The sequence below is a fragment of the Grus americana genome, chromosome 4 (assembly GCF_028858705.1).
Source record: "Grus americana isolate bGruAme1 chromosome 4, bGruAme1.mat, whole genome shotgun sequence".
Taxonomy (NCBI): domain Eukaryota; kingdom Metazoa; phylum Chordata; class Aves; order Gruiformes; family Gruidae; genus Grus; species Grus americana.
The window spans coordinates 18,733,831-18,747,326 of NC_072855.1; the positions used below are offsets into that span (position 1 = coordinate 18,733,831).

A 13,496-nucleotide genomic window follows, 5' to 3' on the forward strand; every position below is an offset into this window, starting at 1 on the left:
TCTTGAAGGTGCGCAATATATAGACCCACAGGCTTTGAAAAGGGATATAAATTTAGGTAAATATTTGTACCTGGTGTTTTATATTAGCCTAAGTGGTTTCATTGCAACCCTGAAGGCTTCCTTAATTGCACTTCATAGGCTGCGTCTCTGAATAAACTGTCTGTAATGAGAGCTGGTGCTAAACTTAAGTTTTCTACATCATACCACTGAGTCTAGCATAGATAATTTTAGAGAGCTTTTAATACATAATATTAACACTTATATAAGGTCTAGAACTGGTGTTTGAAGATCAGCACCAAAATTTTGAATTTGACTTTCCTGTCATCTAATGTTAATGGTGACTTAAGACGTTGTGTCTCAGTGATCCCAAATGCTTTTTTAATGGCAGTGTGCCAACATTACCTAGATACAAAGGCATATCTAACATTAACCGGAATTTCCACTGGAAGTATTTATGCAGATTTTATTTATTTATGGAGAATTTTTACAGTTAAGAATGTGAAAAGTCACACTGTAACTGTATTGAGGTTTTGAGGGGATTGGGCTGCTGTGCACAATACAGAAACAGCAATTAGTTTCAAACCATTAGTTAATCCTGTATATTAATCTACTTATCTAATCGGAATGTGGGCAGCTGAGATCATGAACTGATGGAACTGTTCACTGGACGAAACCTCTGGAAGTCATCTAGTCCATCTTATCAAAAATATCCTATGAATATTCTCACATCTGGGAATGTAGATGTACCTTAGATGGATAAAACCACATGACATGAACCATATGTTTTTATTTCCTACTCATTAGATTGTAAATATAGTTAATTAGATTTAAAAAGCACTTTCTCCTCACTTATTTTTTTTTCTGTAAGACACTAACAGAAGAGCAAACAAAAGGGAAGGAATTTTGCAGAAAAGGACAATGAGAATAGTTGTATTTTATCATGCAAAACTCAAATGTTCTAGACAATGAATAAATGAGCTTTATAACCTATAAACCGAGTTTTCATTAAGCTTTCTGTGAGACACACAAATGCAACATACAGAAATACAATGCTTCCATCAAACCGTAATTGAAATTGAAAAATCTTTGAATAAATTAGCATATTTTTAGTTATGCATAAACGTATTCTTACATGCATGGGTAGCGTGATGGGGGAACCCATCTTTGACCTGTAACATTATCAGAGTTATTATCTTACTGTCATTGTTTGCCTCATTTGCTAACAGCAATAGGGAAAAGGTATCTTAGAAATGTTGTTTTCCCAACAAATGTCACGAGTATGGAGCTGCCTAGTTAAAGCTGCAGTATGTATCCAGGGGCATTTTTATGCCTGTGTAACTTCAATTTACACTTTCTCTGATATACAGCTGGGTAAGACAAATGTTCACCAAAAATCCCTTCATTTTTCCAGGAAAGTCTAATAGTTTCCTAACACAGACTTCTACAGAATTTTTGATGAGAGCAATCAACCAAAAATTAAAAGATCATTAACATTTAAGTTTAGCACGGGAGCATCTTTTGTGCAGCAAAAGCATTATCTAAGTATTTTTAAAATGGAAATGTGCCATAGCTCAGGGACATTTTTAAACTGTGAGCGACCTATCAATGGACAAAAGAGAAAGACAGACCACATGTTGAGTGCATGCTTGATAGTCTGTGCAATTTATTGTGAAGTACCACTTGTACTAGGCCTGCCACAGAGCCATTGGTTTGAAAGGTTAATGACTGCAGCAATCACAATTTCAATTTACAAGAAATGGGATGACAGGAAGCCAAATACAAAATGGAGAGGTCCCACCGTGATGGCAGCTGAGCAACAATCCATCAACAAGAGTGCAGGAACACTGTAAAACCAGAGTGCTGGGGACAACCTTTTGAGTCTGGGGAGGGCTCAAGACTTCCGTTAAGCTCATTTTTCAAAGATAGTATAGAAGCTTTAAAAACGGCTAAATTACTGAATACAGGCATAAATTCTCCCTTGGTGCTTTTCCTTGTAATAGTTTTTAGGTCACCTGAAGGTGCTTATCCCACCTCCTTATGTTTTCGTTAGTGTATCTCCTTTTGTTTTTTAAATGTTGACCTTGACAACTACCAAAACAGTCAATGTCACAACAGGCATTTAAATACTCTTTGGGCCCTTCCTGCAGTTACCCTCTACTTCTTGCTTCCTAGAGATTCGGCTATACTACAGTGTCATCGGAGACTCCCTAAAGCTTTCAGGTGTGTACATACATCCAGAGATGCTATCTGAGACCCTATGCTCCTTCTGCCTGAATTACTTTTTGCTGGATTTGGCATGTAATTTGCCTACACTGGAAAATCAAATAAATGAAAATAACTTTAAAGATTTATGGTTTTATTTTTGTATAAGTAAAAACCACACAATAAATCAAACTTTGTAAACACCACCTACACTACAGCAATACAGAAATACTTGCTACTTTCTTATCTGAAGTCAAGCAGAACTATACGTAAGTAATTTGAAGTCATAAATAATAAATAACTGGATGTAAGCTGTGAGAAGGTCTGGTCTTCCCTATCTCAGAACAGACATCCTAGAACTAGACAGGGTTCAGGGAAATCAGCAGGCTGGAGCAGATTACGTACAGCCAAAGATTATATAAAGTTTCCAGTTAGGGAAAGAAGGGGCTAAGCAGGAAATGTGTTGGAATGTCTTGGAGAACTAATGGTAATGGTTACTCATTTTCTCATAGCAGAAATACCGTAGCTATTCTATTACAATAAAAGGCAGTAGGTTTGACATAGAAATGAACTATTTTTCACAGAAGGCATAATTAAGGTATGGAGCTAATTTCTCTGGATGTCAAAATATGCTGATAGGTTGAAAAAGTAATTATCGAAGTTTATGGAAGAAAATTTGGTTAAAGTATGTAAAATACAAAGATGTAGTTATAACTTTCAGCACAGGAAGTATTTCAGTAGCAGAGTGCCAGGTGACAGAACAGTGTGTTAGAGGAATTAACATTCTAAATTTTGCTCATTCTTATACTCTTTCCCTTTCCCTTGAAAACAGGATACTGAGGTAGAGGGACTGAGTACTGCTTTTCTTCTATTCCATTGATTGTTTTTATCACGTCTGGGACCTATTTTGTTCTGCCATGCTTGCAAAAAGACAGAGGGAAAAATGTGCATGCTAGAAAGGATGTTGAAAATACACAGAAAAGAACATGCTTATTCATTACTTTCTGATACACCTAAATCATTAGGTATTATCATATAGAGATACCTAAGTTCTTCAGAAAGAAATGCCAGTTTTGAACTTCTATCTAGTGTCACCAAGGTAGGTATGGAGCCTTTTCCATTCTAAAGCTTAAAGGTTTGTGTTCGTTAAGGTTATTAATATTTGTACTATTACAGATAATTTATCTTCTGGTAGTATTACAGTTTAACTATTGAAAATCTCCCATTTTTTTAGGCTCTATATAAAGATAGAGTTGCTGTGACACAAATACAGCCCAGCAAGAATCCATATACAGGGCATAATCCTGTTGAATTAACCAGAGCATATGTGATAACTATGCCAGCTGATACTAGCTACGCTGCCTTCAGTAGCCCAGTCTGCATTACAGCTCTCTTGAACTCCTGCCAGCGCACAGTGTCATGCTGATGCTACTGTGCTGTGGGATGCCATAAATTAAGTCTAACAGGAGCATAATGTCAGCAGAGCTACAGCAACTTAAATTCACGACTCAACCTATCTTGCTTTATGTAGTTAAACTGTTGAAGAGATAGTAAGACAGGCAAACATCAGATGAAAAACACAAAGCACAGAGGTACGATCTGCACAAGTTTTGACGGTGTCATGTTAAAGATGTGTGCCTGTGTGTCATTAAATCTTTCCAGTGGAGTTTCCTTCCTGGGGAAGTGATTAAACAGAATATCACAGAAACACAGAATGGCTGAGGTTGGAAGGGACCTCTGGAGGTCATCTGGTCCCACACCCCTGCACAGCTGGGCCACCTAGAACAGATTGCTCAGGACCATGTCCAGACGGCTTTTGGATATCTCCAAGGAGAGAGACTCCACAACCTCCCTGGGGAACCAGCCAGAGCTCAGTGACTCTCAGAATGAAACAGTATCTCCTGATGCTGAGAAGGAACCTCCTGTGTTTCAGTCTGTGCCCATTGACTCTTGTCCTATCACTGGGCACCACTGAAAAGAGCCTGGCTCCATCTTTGCACCCTCTCTTCAGCTCTTGATGTACGTGATAACATATGCGTTGATGAGATCCCCTCCTGAGACTTCTCTTTTCTAGGCTGATCAGTTCCAGCTCTCTCAGCCTTTCCTCATGGGGAGATGCTTCAGTCCCTTAGTCATCTTTGTAACCCTTCATTGGACTCTCTCCAATATGTCCATGTTTGTTTTGTACTGGGGAGACCAGAACTGGACACAGTACTCAAGGTGTGGCCTCACCAGTGCTGAGGAGAGGGGAAGAAACACCCCCCTCCACCTACTGGCAATACTTTGTCTAATGCAGCCCAGGATACATACCATTTGCTGCCTTTGCCACCAGGGTACGTTGCTGGTTCATGTTCAACTTGGTGTCTACCAGTACCCCCAGGTCCTTTCCTGCAAAGCTGATTTCCAGCTGGGTGGCCCCCAGCATATATTGGTGAACGAAGCACGCAGGGGTGGAGATATTGGCAGGATAGCAATAGGCTGAATCAGAAAGAAGGGCAGCAAGAATAGAGGTGGCCTGTGGCAGACAGAAGTGGATGATTGAGCATTGCCAGGAGGAGACCATCTAAGCGTGGACTATGGGAAGCACTGTAATGCCATCCTGTATCAGGACTCACCAAAGCTGCTCAAGCTGTATTTGATAAAAGCTAGATATGTAACAGGAAAGATGGAACTACTCTACATAGGCAAATTGGTCATAGACCTGAGGCAGACCTGTCCTACCCATTCTCTGAAGTGATTAGGGAACTGTGGTCTTGCACCAAATTGTGCAGTAGAAACTAATAAATATGAGAAACCAAACAAATCTCAACTCAACTGAGTTTTTAAATCCTTCGTTTCTGAAGTCTAATACTTGGGCTAAAGACCACTTCTTTAAACCAATTTACTTTTATGACAGTCACCAGCCCTGGGCATGCTTTACAGCATTTTTGAAAGTAATTGATAATTTTGAAATTATATTAAACACAAAACCTCTGAGGTTCCTGCTCATTAGCTCTAAATAGTCCAAGATATTTATACACGCATGTCTTGAATTATCATGTACTGATAAGGAATTGAAACAGCTAGATAAAGATGTATTACCATGGACACTCCTTTGATATAAGTAGAACTTACATCTTAGAACACAAAAGCATATGAAGAGCTGGAATTCCTCTTTTCAAAAAACTGTAAAATGGTAATCAATTAAAATACTTCCTTATAACCTATTCTCTTTTTCCATACCTCATTTTATGCAGAGAATTATCAAGGTCCTTCATATCTGAGACTCTAAAAATAATTATTCTTAGAGAAACAGTCAGAAGGCTTATTTTATCCACTATACTTTGTACCTTTTTGCCTTAGATAATTAGGGACATTAGTTCATGATTTGCAATACCTAGGGAATACTGTCATTAGCAGGGGAATGTTCTCTGGTACCCTGAGGAAATGAAAAGCTTTTAAAAGCAATCACTGTTAATCACTAACATGCCAACATTATGTACCTTCTGGAACTGAGGATGATATATAGACAGGACACATTAAATGATTCTGTATTTTACTTGCATTGTAGGCTTTTGATAAAAAAGTAGTTTTAAAACATCCCTTTGCATGGCTTGCTTTCATTATAAAATATAAGATATCTAAGAATTCTGCAAGGTTTACACTTCTTCTTGTACAAGCTATTGAAAATATTCTCTCTGATTCCATAGTTGAGCTCCATTGTCCTTTTAGCATTACTATACTTTGTTACAAAATTTCATTTGAGTAGTAAATGCCAAGGGCAAGAAGGCGGCCCTTTTGTAAGGGTGAAAGAAAAACTAAATCAAAAGGTAATAAATGCAATTAAATTTATCTTTACCTCCAGCTCAGCAGGAGGAGACTTAAGACCTGCGCAGTTGCAGTACTCACAACTGAGTACAGTGCTTAACATTACGCACTGATGATTTGCAAGCAATTGCTATTATTCAATTTTTTTTAATATCAAGTATTTTCTATCCAGTGTTATTTGCATGTAATATCCTACAGAAGTGTTAATCACATGAAAGATAGTAGAATAAAACAGAGAGGAAAAGGCCTATTTTTTAACATAGCAGGTTTTTTAATAAAGTATTAATAAAATCTGGGGCAGCTTTTACTTTTGATATAGAGAAAGAATTTAATGTTATTTTCTGAAATTTTTTTCTGTCTTATTTCTCTGCTATACTAACCACGGGTGCCTCACATGCCAACACCAAGCCTAGCAACACAGAACAGCAAGTGTGCACTGGACAAGGAGGCAGACTGCACCCATGTAACTGGGGTCCTCAGTGGGGATCCCTGCAACTAAAAACATTAGGCCTGCAAACAGAGCACATATATCAGCAAAAAATCACAACTAATGACTCCTAGTAAAGAGATCTAACAAGTTTATAGATTCGTGGAGCTAGGACGGACTGAAGAAGAAGTCATCTACTGCTGTTCACCTAATGAAAAATTCCTCTAGTGCAATTTAAGCCAATTACTTATTGTGATAGCTACTGCGAACACAAAAATCAAAATCGTTCCTCTTATTGACCAAATTCTTCAGGATTTACATTCTCTCCCATTGTTGCACCTTTAGACAAACAACCCCAACACAAGTTTCAATCTATCTGTCGTTGAACAAAGTCCTACTATACTAAGTTATAATTATTCTCTTCTGGATACTTTCTAATTTGTCTGCATCTTTGGGTCATTAAATAGCCCAGCTGTTGCAGAGTGATTGTTTCCTCACCTGACCAGACATGCAGTATTTGGCTACTGAATCCCATGAGCTCCACTGCCAGTCATTCTTATCCTGCTGAGATTGCAGTGGCCTATCCTGTAAATGAATGGTAAATTCAAAAATTAATTGCTTACGTTCTTGAAACCTCTATATAAGATCTGAAGTTCCTTCTTTGTGAATTTACTCTGTGCTTCCAGCAGTTCAAGAGCTTCAGGTCTATGTCGTACTGTGGCCATTTCCATTTCATCTTCTACAGTGTCTGCAGAATACAAGAGACAGAGAAAGAAAGCTCAACAAGTAATATAAGATGTAGACATATCTAATCCTTGCAGAAAAAAAGAAAGTTAAATAACATTCTCTTAGAGAACAGCTTTTGCAACTTTAAAGACAAATAACGTGTTCATTTTTAACTCATAGGGAAAGAGTATCTATCTGCTTCCATGGCTGCACAGAACAGGGAGCAGCAGTGATGATCCAGCAGTCTGGATATTATCACATCAGTACAAATAGCAATAAACTGGAAAGCCAACATTCTGCAAGGGCGTGCATGACACATTCAGTATGACTTTTCTGTTTCTATGACTCTCTGAGAAGAGCAAACAATTTTACAAAACTTTAGTCACTCCAGAATAGTGGAAATTTTCCCTTGGTTAGTTAACGGATGTGAATTCACTGTATCAGACTGGGATTTTCAGTGTTCTCCTTTTATTGTGAAATTGTGCCTTGGGAGGTGTGTGAGATTGATGTTGCACATTCAACAGCAGGCCTTACTCCGAGTAAGGCATAACAAACCCTTCAGGGCAAACACGATTAGTCACAGTGAGCAGTGGGGAACATGGTGATTTTAGTGACCTCATCATTAGGTGAGTAAGAATGTGGATGTACACATTCAAAGCTTACTGCTGAGTACAGCCCTAAATGAATGAGAGACAGCAATGCATTTTTTTTTTCAGGTAGAGTTTTAAATGTGAAAGTTCAATAAAATAGCTAAAGAAACTTACAGTATGTATTTTTTATATACATATATATATGGGTGCCAGCCATATACCTGATCAAAAATATGAATGTGTGCATCCATTTTTAAGTACTCCCAGCATTAAACATGGGTTATGCAATACTCCAGACTCATGTAATCAAATCACTGCCTTATTCTGGTTTAAGAGGTATACCAACTATAGAAACGTAACTTGAGAGAACATGCCTAATTGTCACTTCCAGAATTGCAAAGATTTATATTTTATTTCATCAGAGTGTGGGACTCTGCATTCTTAAAATAAAGTTTTATTCAGTTCAGTTTTCATAAAAGCACAATATTAGGATACTCCATTAAAACAGTATTATGCTTACATCTTCACATATTTTTGTTCTGCTACAATGCAGTAATAATAACTTTCAGCTGCTTGGGAGAAATCTGGCATCAGTAGTTCAGCGAAACAAAAAATGAACAACCTTTAAATAGATATAATAATAATTTATAAACTATTTGGATAAATCTTCACAAAATTGTAGGGCCCTGTCTCTTCTCCTGTCAAAGAGTTGTTGCTGTTAGGAGTCATCTCAGGAAGATGATCTCGGTGTCACCCAGATGATCTCAGCATCACCCGCAGTCTTATCTTAGACTGTCCACTGTGTATTGGCTTGTGGACAAACTATAATATGTTTCTCTCTCATTTTTCTTTATAGATTATCTCATATGGCTTGCAGACCAGTACTATGTGTGAAAACTTCCAATCTAAATGCTATTGACAAAAACCCCAAATGACACAACTTTACATTGACCTTATGATGTTTGATAGTAGTTTTAAAGGGCCAGTATCCAAAATCACAAGATTATAAGAAAATTTTAGCTTCCTTCTTTAAAAAGACACGCTGAGATGCAAAGGGGAAGTCCTGAAAAATCTTGCCTTTAGAGATGAAATTGGAATAAAGTAGTTCCAGAGTTAAGAAGCTGTCTTCCTAATCTATGGAAGGTGTAGCAAAGTTCTTGAGTCCCATTTTAATTCTGCATAAGAACATCCAGGGTTTATTTTCACAGTTTCTAACCCTCATGCTGTAGATAAGCAGCCAAATTTTTTTTTTGTCAACTGCAAATCAACGCTAGGTGCTTATACTAAATTGGAAAAAGAATCAACTTGAGAATAAATGTTGTTGAAAAGTCACTTGTGTTTTATATGCCAAGAGTTATATGGGATTTAAATGGCTATTGTTTAGACAGAAAGGGACTTAACTGGAAATGAGCTCTCTCAGCATCCATTTGTGAAACATCTGGCTACCTAGAGAGACATCTACAAGCTTTTCTAGAAGCTAAATGAATACACATATAAATGTGAAGCTAGAGATGAAGGCCAGACAACAATGCGATGCTGAGCACAATGTTTGGTGTATCCTTAGCTTTAATTGTGTTTTAATGATTCGGTGAGAATGCAGTGAATGTAGAGAATGACTGCAGCGTGGTGACGATGTCTTTCTGTTAATGAAAAGGCTCAGTATAACAGTCTTTTCACTCTCTATTTCTGTAGTCTCTTATAGGTATAAATAATCAAAAAATAAGATCACCATAAACTTCCTTATAATGTGCCAACTATGCTGATTAAAATATTATAGCATTCATGAGTCACTTGCAGGTTTTTAATTTTTTCTTCACACTTATGGCTACCATTATCCAGGCTAGAAAAAAAATTCTATACTTTAAAATATGCAGTGAAAATGTGTGAAAATATATCTGTTTCTAAACATTAATGAGTTCTATGGCATTCATGAAAAAATTAGTTATTTCAGTTCTCTAGTTTCTTCATCCTAAGAAAGTTAAGGGTTTGGTTGGTTTTGGTTTTGGTTTTGTTGGGGTTTTTTTCATAAAAGGCTAACACATGCAAATTTCATATTCACTCATTAATATATTAAACAAAATATTCTTACTGATTTCATTAATGAGTAGCTTTCTTCTAGCCAAATGGTAAAGACAGTTTTTAGTGTATTTGCCACAGGAGCTATGCTTTGAACCTTTCAATGTTCATTAAAGAAGAAAATGGTAAAAACAATGCAGAAAGCAGACATACTCTTCAAATAATGGCAGTTGGAGAAGCATGTCCAAAGTTAGGGCTCAGCTCATATATGTAAAAATTGTGCACACGCATTTTCCTGCACAAACCCCAAATTATAGCTCCCCTATCTACTTAATAACTGCATGCACACATGCTTTTCTTTTCCAAAACCATTCTTGCATCTAGTTGTCTCTCCAGCACATGCATTTAAACATTTGGCTAAGGAAGGATGGATTTAAGTTTAGGCTTACTAGGCTAAAGCATACAAATAAGAAAATGTGTTGACGTGCTTTGTTCAAAGGGAATGCTGAAATAAGATTTTATTCATTCAAGTGACCTTTTTCTGCACATATTGATAGAAGTTAAGCACAGAAGTGCAAGTTCAGGCGATGTGTATTTCAACAAATTACTTTTTTTCAAAATATTCCCCTTAAAATTTCTGAGGAGTTCACATTATATAGTTGTTACTGTAGGCAGTGCTGGCTTCATTCCTAGTACATTACAATGTTGCCTCTTTCATGCTAGCTGAAATCAAATAGCACATCATGTCAAAATGGGATAACAACAATATGTGTCTACAATGATATTCTTATTTAATATAATATTTTCATTTAATATAGCATTCTTAATATAGCATTTCAGTATTGATGAGAGTACAGAGAAAAATGCTGAATGCATCTTTTTTTTACTATGTGGTTCTCAAATATGAAATATTTAATGCAAGTTTTATTTCAACTTCTCTTCTGGTTTATGAAACAAACACTTTCAGCCAGAATATACAAGTTTTGCATGGTCAAGGTTAGTAAGACTGACTTTAAATATTTTTGTGTTACCCATGCAGACAAAAAGCTTGCATAGAAATGTGCAAGGAATAAGGATGTGCTGCTCTCCAACCAAGCTCGTACAAACAGATCAAACCTTCTATTCCTTCTATTCTATTTCCTTTTTCTATTCTATGCCCCATCATTGGAAGTGTGCAAGGTCAAGTTGGATGGACCTTTGAGCAACTAGATGTGAAAGATGTCCCTGCCCATGGCAGGGAGGTTGGAACTAGATGATTTTAAAGGTCTCTTCCAACCCAAACCATTCTGCGATTCTGTGACTCCTTTTATAGTCTACGTCTGTATTACTCAGGTCACGCAGCTGAAAGCAACTTCTACATAATGAATTACTATCAGGTAACACGGCAGTAACACAACAACAGACACATCAGCTGAAACCACCATGAAAAAGTCACTGTGCATCCACATCTTTAGTCCTTTTCATTTCTGAGAACTCAAATACTTAGAAAGAAAAGCAAGTACCACAGTCTTCTCTACAGAGGACCACATGAAATAAAGTCAAGTGGGGTAGCAAAAAGAAAGCCTAAATCCATACCGCTGAAGTCTAGGCGCTTAATAGGGGCCTGTGGTCATAACCCAATTGCCTTGGGTTGTCCTGTAATCACTGGACACAAGGAACTGCTCCTGGAGGAGGCTTTTTACCTTTGAGTGATATCAGAAGAGTATACAGGAAGCACAGGGACCACTCAGCTCCTAATTTTAGGTGCTCAGAGTGGTGCCTAGAATTATGCCAAATTAATGGCAACGGAATTGGGTCCACAGGCATATTTTAAAATCAGTTATAGTAGCCAATTTATATAGGAAGACATTAGTGTTATTACTATAATTAATATCTATCTAGGTGTGTGTATCTCTCTCTCTCTCTCTCTCTCTCTCTGTATGTACCTATGTATGGATCTCCCTCCCTCCCTTCCTGCCCTATTTTTATCTATTAGCTACGCTGGGAAGATTTTATTTCCTCACAGCATATCAAGACATTAAAGGTAGTGTCAGTGTGCTTTTCCTTTATCTCTACATTCATCTACTTCTTTTTTTTCAATCTCATTATTATTTTTCTTTCAGACACATACTTTAGGTCTCATTCCCTAAATAGTTTGATGTCACATAGCCAAAACCTGCAGGGCCGAGACGTTCCTTCCAGACCAGTACTGCTGATGCTATCCTATATATTGGATAGCAAGAACACACAGACACATGCACAGGTGTGCACAAAAAGATACCACTTTTCAAATACATTGAGAGCAGGTATTTAATTTAACCAGTGAGTCACTTCTCAGCTAGCTTGCTGAGCATAAGTGTCAACCCAGCAGCTCCTACGTGACAGACCCTGGCACTGGTATCTTGCCATCCTGCCCTGCACAGATAAATCTGTTACCAGCCCACAAATCTCTTCATCACTTGATTTTAAACCTCAGTAGAGCATACAATTACTTCAGCAGATATCTTTTCTCTCGAATGAAAGTATAACTTTTGATGCATGCAAACCTAAAAAAAAAAAATCAAATGAAAAATAAAACTTGCTTTGAGTAACAGGAGATGTCGTTTTGGCAGCCGAGCAGGGCAAGAGCTTCATAAGTCGCTCTTTAATGCTGCGTTTGGTACTGTTCTGAGCGTAGAGGAAACCTAAAAAAATATATTATCAGGACTGTTAACATAAGCTTGAGAACAATTTCTGTACATGCTGCAGAGTTCATCATTATAGCAGAATGCTGATGGGAAAAGGCCAAACAGATGGCAGCCATCCTGAATTGCAAAGGGCAACCAGAATTTTTGAACAGGACAACAAAATTGTTTTGTCTTTGTATCTTTCCAATAAAGGGGATTTTTTTGTACGTGTGTGTCTCTTGTAAAGTTCTTACAACCCGCTTAAGTTCTTATAACCCACTTTAAAGCATCTAACAGAGAAGTATCAGATTATGTCTTTGAAACAACACAAGGTAAGAGTGTTTGTAAAAATTTTAATGCTAAAATATTTTAAAGACTTTTAAGTCTACTTGATTTTGAATTTTAATATGGAAAGGAAACCCAAGACCAAATAAAACCTAAGATATCTTTTGTTGTCCTTTCTGGCAGTCTTCTAGTTCCACTGCTGAGTTTTCCCATATAATTCATTCAGCAATTCTGAAAACCAATCTGGTACTTTTGCCTTTTCTGAATATTAAAATATCAACCATGATGTGTAGCCAGTCTCCCTTTTCTTTAATATTTGGCATTCTACTTATATATAAAAATAAGTACTATTTATATTTTCATTTCTAAATACTGACATGGCTGAATAGTTAATGTTCATGTGCCATAAAGCAAGTGAACAGCTTTACCCTTATTTAGTGTGAAGGAAATTGTCAGAGTAACTGCCCGTGAGGTCTAACTAACCATTTTATACCAAATGGGTGATACGAGCAGGCATCTCCTGGGTGGACATTTGCTGCAAATGACAGACTTAACATCTGTAAAACACTTGAGTAAATGATTTATGTTCCTGAGAAAGGTAGAGCTCAGTTTGGACATTGTGCAACTCCTGCACGCTTCATCTCGACTGCGTGCCCTCAAACACAAACGCCGCCCTGCGATGGCTCTTGCTGTGACAGCAAGAATGCAAAACAGATGGGGCAAGAAATGAAAGACACGACGACAGGTCCTGTGCTAGCGGCACAGTCACCAGGATAATCCTGGGTTATCCCTGCTCCT

At 37.4% G+C, this 13,496-nt stretch overlaps 1 protein-coding gene across 11 annotated transcripts in view; it reads right to left on the reverse strand.

The window, feature by feature from the left end:
• Nucleotides 1-13,496, reverse strand: part of KCNIP4 (potassium voltage-gated channel interacting protein 4) — a 450,983-nt gene that overhangs the window by 42,986 nt on the left and 394,501 nt on the right. For 9 of the 11 annotated variants that reach the window (XM_054824802.1, XM_054824798.1, XM_054824805.1 and 6 more), the window contains one exon: nucleotides 7,060-7,184. In XM_054824802.1, coding sequence (XP_054680777.1) covers nucleotides 7,060-7,184 — 125 coding nt within the window. Of the gene's footprint in view, nucleotides 1-7,059; nucleotides 7,185-12,329; nucleotides 12,432-13,496 lie in introns of all 11 variants that reach the window. The other 2 variants (XM_054824796.1, XM_054824803.1) reach the window with 1 other exon arrangement.